The following is a 20,914-nucleotide window of genomic DNA, read 5'->3' on the forward strand; positions in this document are numbered from 1 at the left end:
AACAGGACATCCTCGCCGAGCTGACACTTCAGCTCCTCTTCCTCAGTTTTTATTCCAATCTTCCTTCGAGTCCACGTGACCATCGAAGCTTTTTCCTGCTGTTGCTCATTAAAAAAGTTCAGATCTTTGTTTTATGCCTCATTTGTTCTCCTCCTGAAGTCTCTGTGTGTCACACTGTGTCCATCAGTAAAAACAACAGCTTCAGTTATTCTTCAATGACCATTTTAAACACTTCTTCAATGAAACCTAACAAGTAAATAAATCCAAGAATAAACAGTTACTGAATTCAGGAGAAAACTGGGATAAACTGGGATAAATTACAGGCTGATTTCAGCTCAGTGTGGGAGTCTTTCTGTTCTCGTCACGTTAGTTCCTGGTTTCCTGCTCTCGGTCTGGCTGTGAGAGCATCTCTGAGCAGCAGACTGAAGCAGAAGAGAAACAAAAATAACCTTCATCACACAGAAACTCCTCCACACTGACGGCTCTGTGCTGTTAGCTTCCTCTGAGCTCCATGCTATGTTAGCTTAGTAAACACAGAGCGTCATGGAGTGAGATGGATAGACGGGCAGGTTCTGGTGATACCTGATCCAGCGCTCTGAACCAATCTTGGACCAGCATCATCCAACATCTAACTAGACACACAAACACAAAGTTCTGATGGAACGAGACTGAAGGTACAGCTTCTCCTTCACGGCTCAGATTAAACACGCAGATTTGGTCCGTGTCGACAGGATGGCGTCACACAGCTGCTGTAGATTTATCGTCTGCATCCGTGACACGAACCTCCCGTCCTTCCTCCTTCCAAAGGCGCTCTGCTGACTGACGTTTGACTGCCGTGAACTCGTCATCACGTTCAATGAACCTGTTTGAGTCGATCTGAGCTTTGTGGCGTGACGCATGGCGGTCACAAACGGACGAACACGGTCAGCAGCAATACTCAGGCAGGATGTGGAGTTTAAATGAAGCTCAAAGTGTAGCACGAACACCACCGGCAGCATCCTGAACCTTTGATACGAGGCAGGATGGAGCCATGCTTTCACGATGTTTACTGCACATTGTGACCCTGCTACCTAAACGCTGCCACAGAAACCAGACCAGGCCACGTTTTCCAATCCTCTTTCCAGTTGGCTTACATTAACTATACTGGACTAACAGTGGACAGTCCCAGATCAGAGGGAACGACCTGAGTGCAACTATAAACCCCCCAGCACTGAGGATTTTTCCAAAACGGGCAGAGAAAATATTCTGCTATATTAATTGTGCTGCTTTTCCAACAATAGTGGAAACAAAGAGAGATGTGGCTGAAATAAACAGGAAGTGATAGCGTTTCCCTTCCCGGTTATCTCCTGCTGGTTCATCTGGTCTCCACCCCGGTGTCAGGAAGCAGGTGAACAGCAAACAATGTTCGTGAAACACACGACGAGCAGCTCGCTGTAAAAACACGTCTGATTTGTTTTTTCTGTGCAGGAGAGGCCGACGCTGACGAGCGCCGCTATCAGTCTGTGTCGCCGTGTTCCAGCAGCAGGAAACCACAGCGGGTGACGCCAGCGTTAGAGAAGCTCTGAAATGCTTTGCATTGATTTTTACTGTTATCAGTGCAGGACTCAAACAAACAGATCAAAGGTACCTGGAAAAACACACAGGTAGGGAACACTGAGCATTCATCGGGTTTCACCCAGTCTGCATCTTTTTCTCACGGAAAATAAGTGAAAGTGGAAACCAAGTCGACCTCGAGTTTATCTTTCACGTGTGTTTAAAATAAAACACAATCTATGATGTCGTGCACCGCACACTGATGCACAAACAGGAAGTGGCAGGTTGACTTTCAGCTTGTGCACGTAGGAATAATTTCACAGACACGACAGCGTTCATACAGCCTGCTGTGAGAGGACACCGTGATTAAACAGAGCTCAGCATCAGCGCTCTCACCAGTCACATACCTGAAGCTACTTCATGAGGCAGGAGACACTGCAGGGCGGAGGCCGAGGTATGCAGCGTTCAATCTGGAAGCGTTCGTTAATCACAGCTGCAATCCTAAAAGTTTTATTCTGTCAGATTTGAATAAGCTGCCTCCGTGGAGTCACCTGAACAGCAGAGTCAGGTCTGGAGCATTCAGGTGTGGAAAATATGTCCCAGCAAATTCATCCCAAGCTCAGACCGTGAGACGCTTAGAGAAACCCAAGAGGTCCATCTAAGACTCGACGGGCCTCGGTTAAAGGTTGAAGTTCATGACAGCACAAGCAGAAAAAGACTGAACAAGTATGTCTGTTTGGAAAGGCTGCAGGAGAAGCCTCTTCTGTCTGAAGAGTGGCAGCACGGTCAGACTGAACAAAGCAAAGATGCCCGGAGCGAGGTGTCCGTCCACGAAGCACAGCAGCATGTGTGGAGACAAACACTCAGAGCAGCCCGATGATTAACACATGACCTGGTAGTAAATGCATTAGTTGGTTACCTAGGCAACCAGAGCCAGGAATCTCCACTAGTGACCATCCATCAGCCTCAAATCGACGCACGGCGAATGAACCGCTTCCAGTGTGGCTGCAGCTTAGAGCCCTGTAGAGCTCGACTATCTGAAGCAGGATACTGGTGCAGTGAATTATGGGTAAATTAAACCTGTTAAGGTGGACCAGCACCATCCTGCCAGTCACCACACGCTCCACCTTAACACCATTCTTGAACAAGATCCCACGATACATAAACTGCCTGTCCTCCAACCCTGAGAGAGCAATCCACCATCATCACTCGACACCTAAATGCAGGGGTGGGTGACTCCAGGCCTCGAGGTCCTGTGTCTGCAGGTTTAGATGTGTCCTTGATCCAACACAGCTGATTTAATGGCTGAATGACCTCTTCAACATGTCTTGAAGTTCTCCAGAGGCCTGGCAATGAACTAATCATGTGATTCAGGTGTGCTGACCCAGGATCTAAAACCTGCAGGACACCGGCCCTCGAGGCCTGGAGTTGCCCACTCCTGCCTTTATGTATTTTCTTGAACTCTTTCCCCCTTAAAGACGACCTTCCCAGTACCCACATGACACCTCAGTATATCAATAAAGTCTTGGTTTCATGACCATTTGATGACGCTGAGCAGTTTCTGTGTTTTTCTGAGGGCGGCTGGACTGGCAGAGAGCACCCTCACTGACGGCTGATGCAAACCCAGTCGTGTTGTTCTGTAAACAGCCGAAATATGACGGAAAGGCCTCAGTTCAGAGAAGAGCTTCAAGGGGAACTCCCACTCCCCCTTCAAGGAGTAAAGGGGTACATGTTCAAGTTTGGTAAAGATAAAAATGCGATTGGAGAATGTGGTGCGTTTTCTGTGTGGTGTGTTCACAGCTCCAAACCCCAGAGCTGACGGTGAGAGCTGTATCAGCCAGCTGTTTGTTATTCACACTCACATCTGCAGACTTACAGAGACAGACACAACGCCACCTGCTCAGTCGATGGTGAAAGGGCTGCAGCACCTAAGATTAACACTTCATCTTATACGCAACCCACCCACCTCACCAATCTGAGCCACGGTCTGAGTAACCCCCGTCACTCATACACGGACTCTATTCAGACCAAGTCTTGTCTAACGTGGGCCCTTCTCTTATTTTGTACATATTCTGCTATTTATATTTTATTCCGGCACAGCTGGTGTGGAGCACCCACAATTTTGTTGCACACGTACAATGACAATAAAGGGCTATTTTATTCTATTTATAAAAACATAAAGTAATTTTTAAAAAAGCAATACTGAGCACAGGCGATCACTGATGAATAAAAGGTTGGATCGCTCTTTATTATGGATTCATTTTTCTCTTGTTCATGCGCACAGTCACACAGGGCTGCAGCCTTTAGCTGACTAATTATCACGTTATGTGGCTAAAGATAATAATAACACAGGCCCAGGCCTGTAACGCCTCACTGTCACTGTGCGAGTGTTTAACTAAGAGAAGAAATCAGCACTCTGACTGAAACAAAGCCAGGCCTCAAACAGAGGCTGACCACAGCTCTCCACGAAGGTGGAAACCAAAGACGGAAAGATGACCTCAAACCGGCATTTTTTCTAATGGCCAGCAGGGGGCGACTCCTCTGGTTATAAAAGAAATCTGATTACAGTCTATGAGAAGACGAGCCTGCTGCTCACATGGTCTCTGGGCTCATTACACGCCCTGCTGATGAGTTTACGGTCTTACTAAATGAAACACGAGGTTCATTTTGGAAACGACGGCTCTAAAGAAGACTAACACACCGAGCTCCTAACGTTTTAGTTTAGGTTCATCTGCAAGGCTGCACTATTAAGCGACTTTGATGGGATCCAGGATATCTTCCCCTTCATCATCGATCATGCTAAGTGGTCACACGTAGGTGGTTATCAGGTCCATAAGTCTCCTGAGGGTTTCCCAATCTGCTGCGTGAAGTTTGTTTGAAGCAGGAAGTAAAAGCAGAAAAAGTGGCGACTGTGAGTCCACAAACACAAACAGGCGTGGGATCAGATAGCAGCGCTTACAGGGCCATAAAAAATAGAATCAGCAATAAAGTTGTGACTCAGAGTCTTTATCTTACTGATGCTCCGTACTCTCTGAGGTCACATGGAACTTTCAGGAATTCTGACGCTAGTTTCCAGAGATCGTATTGGTCAGTCAGTGCTGACTTCATACCTATCGAGCGCTCATCTCAAACGTAAGTGCTTCGGAGCAGGTTGGGTCTGCAGCATCAGTTACCGTGGCAATTTATCCCAGTTAGATGTGACCCACCTTCACAAACAGGGTTCAACCTGAAGTTGCCTCGATAACCGCAGCAAAGGCCTCTGATGCAATCTGCGGGCTACACTCTGTGTCTTCCTGCTGCCACGATGCATTGTGAAGACATAACACACAATAAAAATAGACTAAAACCAACACACAAGTCCCGCTTCCTATGACAAATCAAATCAGTTTATTCTACTGCCCCACTGCTGAGAGCAGATCTGAAGCACGTTTAACCAAAAAACAACCTGGAAACTATTCAGGGGACGTGATTAAAAACAGTTTACACCATGCACAGAAACACACACACAACGGTGAATGGACACTGAAAAGGCAAATCACAGAACAGCAGAGATAACATTCTCAAGGTTAAAACAAGAACCAAGTGCTTTAAAACGTATATAAACGTCTTAAAAGGAAGAAGCTCACGTTGATGACAGATCTCCACCACGGGGTGATACCTGCAGCGCCAAAGCGGCGCTGCCCCGGACCTCTGCTAACACTTCAGTACTCTGTGACTCATTTGGGGTCGTACTGAATAAAACGGACTTCTTTCAGTTCTCATCCAAGAAGCTTCTTCAGTTCTAAAAACAAAGGTGGAGAGTCCCAGCTATTTAACCGCAGGTTGGGGTTGTCCCCTTAGGAGGTGGTTGTTAAAGAACTCTTAAAACAGCCCAGTCGCCACCTTTTTTCAAGTTCTTCAGACGACCACGAGAAGCTGCACAGACATACTGAATCAAACATTAAGAACATTTCCCAAATCCTGGTCCTTCTCAGCTTCCACCGTCAGAATCCTTCTTTTAACATCATTTTAAAAACACCAAGATGACAATGGCAGCTACATCTATCTTTTGTACCATCAGGTTTGATTTAGTTTCATTTGAAGGAATTTATTAAGGAGCTTCTGCTTGGTTTAAAGCGCAGATATATCCGAGTATCATCAGCATAAAAGCGATTTAAATATGAACACAAGGAACAGCTGCTAACATGACAAAGGGGCCACAATGGAGCCCTGTGGTGCGCCACAAGCACAGTCACCAATACTGATGGAAATCAATACTTCTCGCATGCTCTGCTGTATCAAATGCAACAGAGAGAGCAAATCATGCAAGCTGAGCCGATTCACCCAGCATCACCAGTACATATCATGGTATTAAACGTACAGATTCAGTGCTGTGTAGCGAATCCCACTGAGACTGATGGAAGCTGATGGAAACCAGCCTGTGATCTACTGATAACTGGAGCGAATTCTTATTTAAAGGTGAAGATGAAGGTTCACTGAGACTAACAGTCTGTGAGCTGTTTCCAAGTTGTCCAAATGTTAGATGTTACTCACAGCCGCCCACAAACCACAGTGTTTTTGGTGGCAGTGGGAATAGCAGGTCCTTCCACTGGTTCAATGGTATTTTTATCATGTAACGTTAAAAGGTATTTGAGTCTAATGGAGCTTCACCCAGATAACACAAACCGTACAGCCCGGGAGTGAAATCCACCTGATAAAGACTGCTCCACCTGCCTTTAAATGACTGCGCGGCGCAGCTGTGGCAGGTGCGAAACATCTGGCTGGTGCCTCAGTCACACAAACATCGCCATGAAGCCTAAAAACGGGCTTCATGTGTGATTTCCTTTCAGGGGATAAAATCAAACCAGACGTCGACCTAAAGCCTCTCGAAACATTCATAATAAAAACAGTTACGTGTACTTCTCTGTTAGTGTTTCCTGTTGGTTTTACTGTGGAAACAGCAAAGTCTGACGTTTCACAAGAACTTGTATGGCAACAACAATGAAGACGAATTATTCACCGGATTACATAAGTTGATAAAAAGTCCATAACTGTGGCTTAAGATGAATCTATTTGTGTGTGTGTGTGAAATTAGATTAAATCATCAGATTTTCCCAGCAGTGTTTGGTGTGACGTTATCTCCGATAAAAACAACTTATCTGGGCGGAAAAGTAACGCTCCATCCACACCCTGCAAACACGTTTTGAAACCCACGATTTTTAAGCGATAACAACTCAGACTTGTCGTGTTTTCAGACCAACTACAGCCTGATTCCGTTCACGGTTTGATGTTGAAGCGGAGATCAGGGTCCGCATCCGAACTGCTGTTGTCGGGCGCCTCCATACCTGACTGGCTTTGTGGAACTGCTTCTTCAGCCCGGCCACAGACATCCTGGACGAACGGCTTCAACCCCGCACAAAATACTCCGGGAAAGCGACTCAACACACGGCCGACGGAGGCTGGGCTCAAGAACGAAGCAGCCGACACCACAGCTCCGCACTCATCAGTCAGACTCCGCTAAGATTGCAGCATGACCCCGAGCTCAGTGAAGCTCTAACGGCGGGAGGCCGGCCCAACCGGAAACTGCTTCAAAATAAAGGTCTCCGAGGATTTAAAAAGATAAATAATAATTAAGGCATGACATCACTGAGCAGCAGGGCTGGACTTGGATATAAAAAAATGTATATGAGGGTAGAATATGATGTGTGCATGTGTCATTTTGTTTGATTCCTGATATTGAAATTGTTTCTCGGTTGGTACAGTTGTTCCTGGGTTCCTTCTTTGTTGCACACTTTAGCTGTTAGGAGTGGCTCCTGATCAAAGTGGTCATGCATTTTACGTGAATCCTTGATTATTCCAAGAGTCTTTATTTACCACTTGTCATACAAGTACAACACACAGTGAAGTGTGTCCTGACACTGCAAAACATTATAAGCAATAAGAAAATCTAAATCAAAACTCTGAAACTTTAAATAAAAAACCTGAAAGTGTACATTGTGGAAATGGAATGTTAAAGTGCTTTGTGCCACATTGGCACAGCAATGTGCTGACAGAGCAAAAGTAGACCAAAAGTAACCGAAACTACCAAAGTAACAGACTGAGCAGAGCAATGTAAGCATAGTGAAGCAGCATTATCAGTGTAGCAGCGCGTGACGTATAATAAATCAGACATGATATGAATTATGACAGTGAAAGTTCTGCAATGTAACAAGAATATGATATAAAATCCAGTTCCAGACCCTTATGGTGATGCTATGAGGGGAGTGGGGGCATGTCCTGGCTCGAATGGCCTGAGGATAGAAGCTCCTCTTCACTCTCTGTCTTTGCCCCGATGGTGTGGAACCTTCCACCTGATGGCAAAAACAAGTTACTGGGATGGGAGCTGCTCTGGACCAACATCTCCTGGTGTAAATGTCCTGAAGGGAAGGGAGATGCTGTTATTGATCCTTTTACCTTAGTCTTAAAGTGTGTATTTATTTCTTACTCTTCTTATATTTATTGCTTGTCTTTTGCACTGAATGTAACTCGAACCTCTTCATCCGGTCTCTATATACTGCACTGTGTACAGCAGAGATGACAATAAAGTTTACTTTGACGTGAGCAGCAGCGCTCTGCAGCACACATCACTCTGTGAAGAGCTTTTCGGTCCTGAACACAACTAATCCCAGGATGTGATGTTCTGTGTGAGGATGCTCTCCACAGCACCTGAATAGAATCACTTAGTCCCTCTCTCTATGTTCTTAACACATTATTTTCACCTTCCTCTACCTCTTCCTCACTCTGCTGTTGTCCCGCCTCCTGCACTTTTTCTCTGCTGGTGCTAAATTTGACCTTTTCACCACTTCCTCCAAGGTAAACTCTCTTTTACAAGTTGCATGAGGGGAGGAGTTCAGGGATTTGATTGGGCAGTGTCCGTATCGGAAATGAGCGAATGGATGCTGTCAGTGTGTGTTGGGTCGGTGGGTAAATGACCCATCAGGTCACCGGGAAAATGCCAGATTACCGGTCCAGCCCTGCTGAGCAGCTGTTTCTGTTGGGGAAAAATTGGCTTAAAACATATTTTATAGGCATATATGTGGTTCTCAGTGACATTTGAAGTTCCACATTTCTGAAAATGAAAAAGTACCTCTTAGCAGTAGCATATTAGGACTCAAGGGAGTCTATCTCAGACTGTGTGTGAGGCCCTTTGTAGGTAATGATGGGTTTAAGATACATTTTTAAAAAGAAAATGAAGGGTCTGGGCGAAGGAGAATAAATATAAAAGAAATAAACTCAAGGTGATTACGTCATACCTTTATTGAAAAAAAACTTTCACAAAATATTTTTAATTGAATTTTTATTATAATTATTTAATACTGAGTGTGAAATGTTTTGTCACACTCACGCTGAGGCGCGGGGTGTGGGTATTATTTTGGAAAGAAAGGACCGGAAGTTACATTCACGTACTCTCGCTTTATTTTCCGGGAGAGAGGGTTTCCTGACTCTCAGAGATGTCGCCACTTCTCAAAGACCATTGGGTGAGAGCGGGGAGAACTGATGATGTCACCCTGTTCGTAAACAGGATGAAGCGTTCATATACTCGATATATTTATTTATTCAGCCCCACGCACGTGTGTGTGACTCACACGTCATCGTAAATCATGTAAATAAGCGTCTTTGCTCAGTTCAGTTGCGCCTCCTGAGGTTCCCACGCGGATCCCTGTTCTCCATCAGTCAGCACAACCTGTATTTCCTGTGTGGGATTCGAGTGATTCACGCTCTGCGTGTTCAAACAGCTTATAGATCTGAGACAGCGACGCGTTTCACTTTCAGTTCAACATTTCAATCCACGCACGCTCTGCTTTTTTATTTGTAGAAAAGTCTGTGAAACAGAAACGGACGTGACTACAAATACACAACGCCTCTGAAGTTCTTTAAATTACTGCACGTGGAGCCAGATGTTAGAAGTTTTGTCCAAATATGAAATATTAAGAGTCGGCGCAAACTCTTTGAGGCTCGCACAGAGGTCTGAACAGCGCCACCTGCTGCTACGGAGAGGAACGAGCCTCAGCCTCTGTTTATCAGCTGGAAGTTTAGATTACAGTAACACGTGGATATAAAGTACTTTGAAATGTGAAAAGTTACATTTAAAGATAGTTTATTGTATGTTTCAGTGCCAGATTTTACACTGTCACGTTATCACTAAAGCACTTCTGGATGGATGCAAACTGCATTTCGTTGCCCTGTACCTGTGCATGTGCAATGACAATAAAGTTGAATTCTATTCTATTCTATTAATGATGTTATTCTGAAAACTGTGGAAAAGAGAAGCAAATCCTGCCAATTCCACACAGCAAAACGCTGTGCAACGTCACGCTTAATGGACAAAGAGAAGAAACTGATTAACAAAACGAGTATATGTAATATTATTAATGTGCAGTGAAGTTGCCTGCTTTATCTACGTGTCACTTCCTTTCCTCATCTGTGATTGGCTCTTGTGTTCTTTTGTCTCCTGCTTATTACCTGACAGAAATCCTTTTATAAAGACTTCAGTTACTTGTTGCCTTACAGTGAGTACTGTAGTCCTGTTAGCTGTACTGTTACTGCACGTGTTTGTGTTCCTAGTGTATTTTAGGTGGTCTGTGAGTTATGAAGGGAAATACAATAATTAAAGCCCATCTGAACCTATTCACAGTTATAATGAAACTGAAATCTTTACAGGTAAGACCACCAGAGCACACGCAGCAGGAGACGGGAGGACAGCACCCAGACACTTAATGCATGAACTCAAACTGTCTTGGTCTTTGTCACTTTAACTATACTTCAAATTCTGTTCATCAGAAAGTCACAGCGAGCGTCACAGCTGAAAAACGATTTCCCCTGCAGTTCCTCCAACGTCCAGCAGAGGCAGCAGTGAGTCAGCCCCACAGATTCTCATGTTAAAATTATACAGCAGAAATAAACATGTTTACAGCCTGATACACAAACTGTTTGTTCTCTATATTAAATGTCCCTCCTCATAATGAAGAGGGACATTTAATATAGAGAAAATGTTTTTAAATCCAATCAGTTTATTGTCAGTCAACCTGAGGAGTCTGGGCTCCAGTTCTGATGAGCAATATGTGTGATGCATCCATGCAGTGTGCAGGTGCAGCTGGATAACCAGACTAACTAGCATTAGCTGATAACGGCTCATGACTGCACCACAGCAGTGCCCTTCTGCTCACAATGCCTCCCAGTGTACTCAGTGATGTCCAGGCCGAGAACGTTGTAGTTGCTACTGCAACTGGTGGCTCGTACTTCAGAGTGAGACAAGGTGGGGCTACGATGGCTGAAAACATGCTGATGGTGACTAAAGTGGCATTTTTATACAAGTCTGGCAGCTTTTGAGAGCAGACAGGGAACAAATCAAGCCCAAGAAAGTGTTGCAGGTTTTGTGGCTACGAAGAACTCAAGGGAGCCTATCTCAGACTGTGTGTGAGGCCCTTTGTAGGTAATGATGGGTTTAAGATCAGCCATGACACGAAGATGGCCGACTGGATCCCAGAAACAACGGTCACCACAGCCAGCGGCTGATTCAGCTTCTTTACCCAGGACCCCACGGTAGATCTGAAGCAGGTTAGCCAGAGTGCAGGAGATGCAGAGGGTAAAGCTGCTGCCAAATATAGGAAAGCCTAAAGAGGGTTTGTGCAGGAAGCTGAAGGTAAGACAGAAGCTCCAGAAAAGATAACAACAGATACATTATGAACACAGCAACAACCCCGAGGGTGAGAACGATCCCGGAGGTCACCAGAGAGCTCGGAACGATCGAGGGATCCAACCGGAGTGAGAAATCCCCCCGATTTACCTATGCCTCTGTTCATCATGTGAATACTGCTCGTCACCGCAGCCACACCTGCAGAGACGAAACACTTCAATACCCCGAGAAGATTTTCCTTCCTCAGCCCAAAGAATCAAATCCTCAGCAAAGGATTTATGGAAAAACCCTGAAAGCAGGATCCACACAGCAGCACCCGATCAGCATCATGGAGCAGGACAGTGAGAGTCCCATTATACACTACAGAACTAACAGTATTTATAAATGGAGATGTGCATAATTATTATGGTTTATATTTTATACTGGCACACTCCTGGGACTGTTAATGTTCAGCTTCCATGTGTAGTGTTGCAATGATGATTTCAGGTGCACTGTGTAAACAGTTTGATGGTTTCTAATGTCTGTGTGGAGCTTTGCTTACCACCATCGTCAGATTCAGTGTTCATGTAAAAACTGATGTCATGTGTGGAGCATATGAATGCACCAGTGTCCCACACAATGCACAGCTGAAGAAAACCAGAGCTGCTGCATTCATGTGTCCCACACACTGATGAAAACTGCATAAAACTATTGAACCGTGCAGTACCTGCGACACAGGCTGCACAGCGTAGTGGGACAGGTGTGACAACAACAAGACGCGAGAGTCTGAAGGGATCATCTGAGTTCATTAAAATACATTTTACTGTAGTTTACTGTATTCTGTCCACCAGTACACGACCATACTGCAGTACTGTTTGCTCTGTTATTAATGTCACTGCTAAAGCATATGTTTGACTCGTATACAAGCCGGCAAGCTCGCCTCTCTAAGCTGACTTTACTCACATGCAGCGAGATAAAAACTGTGAAAAACGATCCTACTTAATCAATCATTTTAAAGATTAATATGGATAATGTTGTGCTGCTGTGAGAGCAGCTCTAAATTTTTATATGCAGTATTTTCACAGTACTGTAACTGGACTGATTCCAGGGGAAAACTCTGAACTCCTGTCCTGGTGGACGTGTAGCAAAGCAGTCACATCCCCGAACGTAAAAATCTGAGATTATTCTGGGAAATAAATGAATGTTGAAACTTTCATCTCACCGTCGAAGCCTTCAGGTTTCTGCAGAGACACTCTGAAACTGATTCTCCAGTCGTTTCTATCTCCATCCTGTGTTCCAGTACGTGATGTCACATCCCAAACCGGGGTCTCCATCGCTGTCAGAGGACATCTGGGTGGTGTCCACACTGAAGTTCACCACTAGAAGCTGTGGAGACAAAAACCGTAAACATTTGTGACAAAATAAAATAAAACACATGGATTCTGTTACTTTAACAAGTAGAAGCTAAAACGATCCTGACATGAACGTTGATTTTCGCTCTCTTTTATCACGCGTCAGGCTGTATTCAGTGTTATAAATATTTTGGAACAGTTATTGATTCAAAGCTTGTTGAAGCAAAGCGTGACGCTGTGTGCAGGAAGCAGCAGCACTCGTGCTCGAGGAGCCTCTCTCGCTTCCACGTTGATAAAACCACGATGATTTGATTTTATCTTCCTTCGTCCGATTGATCTTTTCCTTTGGTGTTTGGATATTTATCTAAAAAACTCACTCAGTCAATCAGCTGATTGGTGAAGCACAGCACACGGTTACAGCGGTTGGCTGGTTGAATTTTCCAGGATGATTCACGCGAGTTTCAGTTTCGTCCTTCTGGAGGTTTCTGCTCCCAAAATCTAAAACAACAAGCTTTAAAAATAGCAGCAGCGTTACTCAGATGGACATATTATAGTTTTGCATGTGTTATTGTTGTGTGTTGTGGCTGTACTGAGAGTGTTCATGACTCACGACTGCAGAACAAATCTACCTACAGGTACAGATAAAGTTACCTGACAAATCAAGTGGGACCAGGAAGGGCGATCCAGGAGGATCATCTGGTTTAAGGTCCTCAAAACTTATGAACTTGACGAGCCTTACTCGTTCAGATTCAGGAAGGCCTGCAGACCTATCTGAAGTCCTCTGAGAGCTCAGGCAGCTAATAAAACAAACGAGCCTCAAAGAACTGAGTGCAGTGAACAGAACATACGAGATAAACGGCAAAGGAAGGTTTGAAACATCAGCGGACGAGTTGGAAACGTGAGTGAAGCGGAAAGGAACCAGCTCGGTGTCTCACTGAGAAATTCCAATAGGTACCTGACATCACCGGCGCCTGAATGTCCTGTGTTTGGCGCTCTCTAGCAAAGGCCAAATGGTCAGTTTGGTGGCGTTCAAGGAGACGAAGCCTTTTCAAAGACGTTTCTTGTTTTTGAAGCCCGTCTCAGATGCCGTCTGATGGTTATGGCGCTGCAGCGGGCACCAGTAACGGCCTTGATTTAGGTCGAGGATCGTCTCCACGGGCAGCTAATTGGATCCTCCAGCTCAGTGCTGGTGACATTTTTTGGGTCTTCCACTTGACTTTTTGGTCAATAACCCTCAGGATGATTTAAGAAATTCCAAATGACCGTCTCACTGTGTCCCACCTCAGCGAGAGACCCTGCTTATGCAGTTCAACAACCCGACCACGTTCACAAAGGCAATGTTTTCTTGCCTTTGCCATCAGAACGTCATGAGTGCGACTACCTGACAGAAAATCACAATGAATCCACATTTCTGCACAGATTTGTCCTTTAAAGGCATGCGGTCCTAAACCTTTGATCAGCTGTAAAACAGCTGTTTAAGTTTAAGTGTTGTATTTAATAAACTGCATGTTTAAAAAAATGTTGTGTCTCACTCCTGCTGCTTCTTGTTGCATGTTGAAGCTCGATTTGGAACCTTGTTAAAATCCAAGCATGCAAAATATGATTTTTTGTCATTTTTCAAGTGGTCTTAAACTTTTGATGGGGACGTATCTGGGGATTCTAAACATCGTTGTAAAGACCTCTAATATACACACAAACACAAGAAATCATCCTAAAAACATACACGAGCTTACGATAGAAATACAAAAACACCAAAAACTTTAAGCTATCATCATAGGTTGAACATTTAGACCCTGGACTAACTGCCTCCAGAGCTTTTATGATGTCCTGATATTTACTGACTGAGACCTGTAAACAGCCACTCGCAGGTGGCTTTTTCTCACTTTGCATCACACAGAACAAAGCAGCCGTGTTGCGTTTGCACTGTTGTACCTCAGATGGTGTACACGTCACCATATATTTGCATACTGCACAGGCTCCAGATCAGGACAAACATTTCTTAAACACCTACTGAGGTGACTGGAAAAAGCTGTGACTGGTTTTCTGGACCACCAGGGGGCAGCACAGACCTGCCGAGGCGCTGGAACAGATGTGAAGCAGACTCAGTACAGATGTGGTTCACAGCAGCAGAGGGCAGACTGGCAGCAGCTCTCCCTCCTGTGATGGTGTCCTCGCTCTTTGACGGTGACCAGGTTCTAATTTGTGAGTCGGGGCCGTGTTTTATCGGACCGGTCCTGAGATTCAGAGGCTGGTAAACATGAGTCAAACCTCACAGTTAAGTTAAGATGAAGGATTCAATAACAATGCAGAGTGGGGGATTTCTTTCACAGCACCACATGTTGGGACACACAAATGGATTTGATGAACGTTTTATGATCCAGAGAGGGAAAAAAGCTGCCCTGTAAAACCAAAACTTTCACTTAAGCCTTTCTCCTCTTCCCCCTCCCTCCTGCCCAGCTCATCTTCCTCTTCCTCCTCTTCCTCCCCCAGCCTGCAGAGTGTTTGGAAGAACAAAAAGTCATCTGCTGTCCATCTGGCCGCTGTGCTGGGCGGTAATACCCCCTCATATTCCTCTGCTTCCCAAGCACCCGTGGACAATCCATTCTCTCACCCCCCCACCCCCGTCCCTGCCTTACCCTCCAGTTCCACCACAACCCCCCACTGGCCCCGATCCCTGTCCCAGGACCGAGAGGTGGGATCCGGTGTCAGTGCCCCAGAAAGACCCCTCTCTCTGGAACATGTGGGGGATCAGCAGCAGTGTTGCTCAGAGGGCTCAGTTTCACTGTTTGGGATTCTCACAGTAGCTTGCAACATATCCAACGCTTCCCAGGTGCTGGCAGCTCGCAGCAAAGCCGGGACAGAAAAGTGCTCAAGTTTTCTCACGAAGAGCAAAAACAAGAACTCCTCTGACACGATGAAGGTTTTCACATTGTGAGTCTGCAGGTTAACGTCTGTCTAAATCACACTCCACATGCTAAAGTAATGATGTCTGAAAAAAAAACAGTCATAGGGAAAAAGTCTGTTTGTGTTTCTGACATATGCAACATCCAACATCCAGTCCTCTAAACAGATGCATGTGACACATCTGAACGTCAACAAAGGCACCTGAGATGTCATTACAGGCTTAAGACGAATTAAAAACCACTAACAACCATTAAGTTACAAGAAACAAGCTTGAAAAACAACAACAAAAACATTTTTTTAAAAAACTATTAAAATAATAAAAACAAATTAATTAATAAAAACTGTCACTAAAAATAAAAGCAGGTATTTAAACTTGCAGCGTGTAAATTCTCATCACTAGATGTCAGTAGATTGTAGATTTGAGTCAGCTGAGTTCTGTATGTAACCGAGCTACCGTACAAATCTGGCTGCCCTTCATCTGCAGTGAGTGTAGGCTGTCAGCACGCTACATCTGCTGTTAGCTGCTGTTAGCTGCTGTTAGCTGCTGTTAGCTGCTGTTAGCTGGCACTGGTTAAACTTTCTTTGTCAGTTGCTGACGCTCAGTTAAAAACTCTCATATAATATGAGAACGTAATCAAACTTTATTAGAGGTAAAGACTGATTTTTACTAGACTAACTAGCATTAGCTAGCATAATGTTAGCTTATAACCAGCTGTTGTTGCTGTGTAGCTGTCTGGAGACAGTATCCACTCCCCTGACAATCAGTAACAGCAGCATTACTTTGAATAACTGAGGACGTTTTCGTGAGTTGCAGCCCTGACTTCATTTCAGGGGAAGAGGCTTGAGGTGACGAGGAAGAGGATGGGGTTTTATAAGACGCGGTTCATGTGAACATAAAGGATATTGCTGTTATTAATTTAACATGATTAAACTGAATGCATTTATATGAGAAGCAGTATTTCAAAAATTTATTGAAATACAAAAATGTTAAATTTAACATTTACCAAAGTCAGAAAAAATCTCAGCGTTCAGAAACTGTTGACTACTTTTTCTCCAAAATCTCTGCAGCTGCTGGACGGCTGCAGGTTTCTGTGCCTCCTCACAACAGTGAGGACACTCAGTGGGGTTCAGATCCAAGCTAACCTTCCTCAGTGCTGATTCAGATGTAATGCATGTGTTCAAATGTGGACCTGCTTCATATTTATGAGTCTCAGATTTAAAATGAACATAGAGTCTTAGCTTTAAATGTCATTTACATGAGTGTAATATAATTAAGCCACTGGACGACGGTCGTGTTCTCTGGTTACAACAGAGGACAGTTTCACTGAGATGTGAGAAAATAAAGACACAAAAAAGGAGCCCGGCGTGGCGAGCGCTCAGCTCGTGTTTTCTAAAAACATCATCGTGTAAAATCAACTTTTCAGACTCGGGCATGAACAGGACGCTTTCATTTTTACAAGAATGCTTTAAGGATTAAGTGATTGGATTGAGACATTTTCTCTCTTACTTTTTAACATGAGTGTGCTTAGGGTTCTGTCTTTTTAGGTAATAAATATATTTTTAAAAGATGTGTTGTGGAAAGTTTGCCACTTAGACTAATACACAGTGAGTTTTTACCTCGGCTCAGCTGCTCTCTGAGGCTCTTTGCATCATTATTTTCACTGCTTTGCTGTCTGGTTGAGCCTCGCTGCTGTATCAGCCTTTTTCTGCAGCAGCAGGGAGTCATTTTCACTAAAAAGACTCATGTAAAGAAAATCCTCTCTGAACTCGGCCTGGAATTTAGAAGCTGAAGAGTCAGAGATGATGCACCAAAACAGACGGATTAGATCAGACAGGAACACAGCTCCAAATGAATGCTAATGTTCTTCATCCCAGTGAGCTTCACGAGTTCATGTTTCGGTTTGGTTCTTTTATTGCATTAGTGAGATGGTCACTGATATATATCCTCTGTGTGTATTCTAGTTTCACCTTCTTTTGTGATTTCTTTCTGTCTCCCGGTCAACTCCCTGAAGAAAGCCTGACATGCTGCATGGAAGCATTGTGAGCTAAGGCTGCTCACCTGCGTTGTCCAGGATATAAGAGCTGGCTTAGATGAGCTGCCCGGTCTCTCTCTTCAACCTGTTGGTGATCTTTGTTTCAGTCTCTGTGCTCCCCTGTTTAGGTCAGGTTTGCATGTCTGTTACTTCCTGTGAGCCTTATGTTCAGTTTCTCTTCCTCTTGTCTCATCAGGTAGATTTAGTTTAGCTGTGTTTCACCAGGTGTCTCCATCCTCCCCTGAACTTTTCTTGTGTATTTAAACCCTCAGTTTGCTTCTGTTCTTGGTTGCATCGTGATTCACGTTGTTTTCTTCTGTTGCTTTGTATCCTTCTAGTCCTGTTTTTCGCTCCTGTTCTGCTCTGTTATGGTTTGCTCCATCTGTCGCCACCAATGAAGTCTGTGTTTAAGATTAAATCTTGTCTCACGAGTCATACGTCGGGGTCTGCCACATCATTCCTGACTCTGCTTCTGAGTTTCCGCAATAATTCTGTGCTTGCTGTTTGTTGCAGTGACCCCTAGTGGGCAAAACAAATGTACAAGGGACATCGTGTTTGGTTCAGTCAGACTGAGACCATAAACTTAGCAGGAAAGTGTTTACTGAGCTCAGAGATGAAGCAAGCAGCAGCTCATGTTTGTCTCGACTATCAGTCCTGAACACAGCAAACCTCTGCAGCTCAGTAGTCTCCTCGATCTGTTCCAAATTTACCAGTGAACAGCTTCTGAAAGCGTCCACTGCTTCTTAAAAATAGCCCCAAAGATGCAAGCTGTTCCGGATACAGATACGACTGTGGAGGAAGCTGAGCGAGTGCTCCACCTCTACAGATCAACCAGCTTCTCTGCTGGATATTGTCGCCTACATGCAGCACACAGGAGGGACTGAAATAACCCACTGTGCCCTCTCTGAGTGGTACTAGATTTCTGCAATGTGCCAGAGAAAAAGGATGGGGGCCACTTGTCAGAACTGGGTTTTTCAGCTCCTAAGTGATGAGGAACGGCTCTGCAGGCTCACTAATGTACAGTAAATGCGACGGGTGGGTTGGATTGTTGAGTTATGCAAGGCTTTCAGCCCTCTGTAATAGTGCAATACTTTGGCATGTTGCGTAACAGATTTGTCCTCCTCGCTTTTTTAATGCAAGTCCAACGATGCTTCCACTGTCCCCGTCCATTTCCATCCCTGCCCTTTACCTTTGCGCAGCGGGAATACAGTGATTAATTCACCTCTTCAATAACTCTGAGAGCTTCTTTTTGGACAGTGGAGAGCGTGCCATTTTGCAGGAATGTAAATGTTAATCAGTGCTGACTGCAGTTTCAGTGTCTCCCCCGTGTTATCATCCAAAAGAAGCAAAAATCACAGAGATATCAAACCTATTAATCAACTTCAACACAAAACCTGTCGTGTTCCCGTCACCTGTGTGTGCGTCTACAGCAGTTTGTGTTTGCTTTGTTTGCTCGCCAAGTCTGGGTGGCGTAGCAGTGAAAGGGTCAAGCCGAGGCTGACCTGAGCCCAGTCATGTTGCAGGCCACGCCCCTCCCTGACCTGTGAGCAAGGCCCGATGGAAAGACAACCTGCCTCATATCACTTCTAAAGCCTTGTTGTTTTAAAAGAAAAGAGCCAAAAGCATTTGCTGACATCATTAAATCATCCAGCGAGTCCTCGTCTCCGTGACAGAGATGGTTTAGTTCAGGGGTGTCAAACATATGGCCCGGGGGCCACTACCGGCCTGCTTAAGAGTCCAGTTGAGCACAGCTGTATTTTCTCCTTAATAGTGTCTCACATCACAAGAGTGTGAACTGATACCTTGACTTGAGTCAGAGGTCTGAATCATCATCAGCTTTACACTGAGTAACATCACCCACAGCATCCACAGCTACACCACAGGACGTACACAGAACCAGTCAACCAGTAAAAAGATTTGTTTTTTTTAATTATGGGAGAAAGTCATGACTGAGCTCTCAGCAGAGAGCCGTGCAAAAAACCAACATCTGAGACTGTTTTACTTATTTAATGTGACAATTTCAGAGTGTGCTTCTTTAAAGAAAGAGGACCAGACCATCCAACTTCTGCTCAGGGTGCTGGACGGGCTGGCAGAGGGTGGAAGGTGGGGGTAAACCTGAACGGGTCAACAGTCAATCACAGGGCTAACGCAGAAAGACTCCAAGCAGGACGGCACACGTCCCACAGACTGACTGTCACCCCTGGTTTATCTGCACTCACAGCTGAGTGAAAGGAAGAAGGTGTCTTTCATAAAAAGGAAGAAATGAACGAAGGGGAACCAAAAAGGAAATTAGCACTGATACTGGACCACGGGTAGGTCCTCCACCTGTTACAGGTGATGCGAAACCAGGTGAGCTCATTACTGAAGGTAACCAGTGAGCCAGCGAGGTGTCTCTGACCTGGCGGTAAAGAGCGCAGGTTTGGAGCCCAACACGCTCTGACACGTTTGGCGTTGGTGGGTTCATACGATACCGCTGCATTTGCTGGAGATGATGCAGAGCTGACAGACTGGCTTCTGCTTGCAAACCAAGTAAAATGTTTCGGAAGCTGACAAGCAAAGAATTCACAGCTGTACAGTTTATCCACGTACAGTTCATATCGTGCAATACAGCCTTAGAACAAAGGTCAGACTGTAAACTGCGGTGCTCTCCTCTGTGGTTTGAAATGCTGGCACATGGTGAAAGGTGGCATAAGATTAAAAGCTTTCACAATGGATGCCTCCGAAAATATGACACATCTGGCCAAAAGTCAGTCGAGTAGAGAGCTCTAAACACAGACAAAGTGCTCACAGTGGCTCGGCCATGTCCTCGGATCGCTCCAGGATGGGCATCGCCTGGAAAACACAAGGTCGGCCACAGAAACATGGTGGCAAAGCTGAAGGAGGAACACGTGGACATGCAGACCTACTGACTAACAGTTCACAGTCAGCTCAGCTTCAAACATGGTGGACTAAACCTTCCTTACACTGAAATACAGCTGCTATCACCAAACATCCTCATACGTCAATCAGGCATCTGTCCGTCTTTACCTCAGAGAAGCTCCGCCTCTATAAGACGCTCCTTTTACACGAGGTCCTGTGACCTGTTCCTCCAGCTGTTTCTATGGCACAGGGTTTATTTTCTAGCTGTTTGTTGCTCCATAACAACATTTCTGAGACATGTTACATTAAATTGAAAATGAGGTCATAGTAAAATTTCCCAGTTGAAACATTTCATATATTTTCTATTATAAATAAAATATATGTTTATGACATTTGCAAGTCATTGATTTCTGTTTTTATTTGCACTCTACACAGCTCACCAGTGTTTTGGGACTGGGCTTCGTTATTTTCTTCATTGTGGCTTCAGTAATAACACAGAATTTCAGTGATACGTTGATTTTAAGAGCTTCAGAGGACAGATGACTGTCAGTGACGTTCGAATGATTCAGTGCACGAGCATGAGGACGCGTGTGCTTGCT

The 20,914-nt window shown here is 44.7% G+C and overlaps 1 protein-coding gene across 6 annotated transcripts in view; it reads right to left on the bottom strand.

Moving 5' to 3' along the window:
- sh3gl3a (SH3-domain GRB2-like 3a) overlaps positions 1-13,759 on the bottom strand; it is a 32,192-nt gene extending 18,433 nt beyond the window's left edge. For 3 of the 6 annotated variants that reach the window (XM_080300920.1, XM_080300914.1, XM_080300917.1), the window contains exons 1-3: positions 13,171-13,759; positions 12,897-13,030; positions 12,390-12,553 (exon numbers count right to left, since the gene is read on the bottom strand). In XM_080300920.1, coding sequence (XP_080157046.1) covers positions 12,390-12,455 — 66 coding nt within the window. In that variant the 5' untranslated portion in view covers positions 12,456-12,553; positions 12,897-13,030; positions 13,171-13,759. Of the gene's footprint in view, positions 1-6,857; positions 7,095-12,389; positions 12,554-12,896; positions 13,031-13,170 lie in introns of those variants that run through there. The other 3 variants (XM_080300909.1, XM_080300907.1, XM_026177014.2) reach the window with 3 other exon arrangements.
- Between the last annotated feature and the right edge of the window lie 7,155 nt (positions 13,760-20,914).

Source organism: Astatotilapia calliptera, chromosome 1, assembly GCF_964374335.1.
Source record: "Astatotilapia calliptera chromosome 1, fAstCal68.1, whole genome shotgun sequence".
In the NCBI taxonomy this organism is placed as follows: Eukaryota; Metazoa; Chordata; class Actinopteri; order Cichliformes; family Cichlidae; genus Astatotilapia; species Astatotilapia calliptera.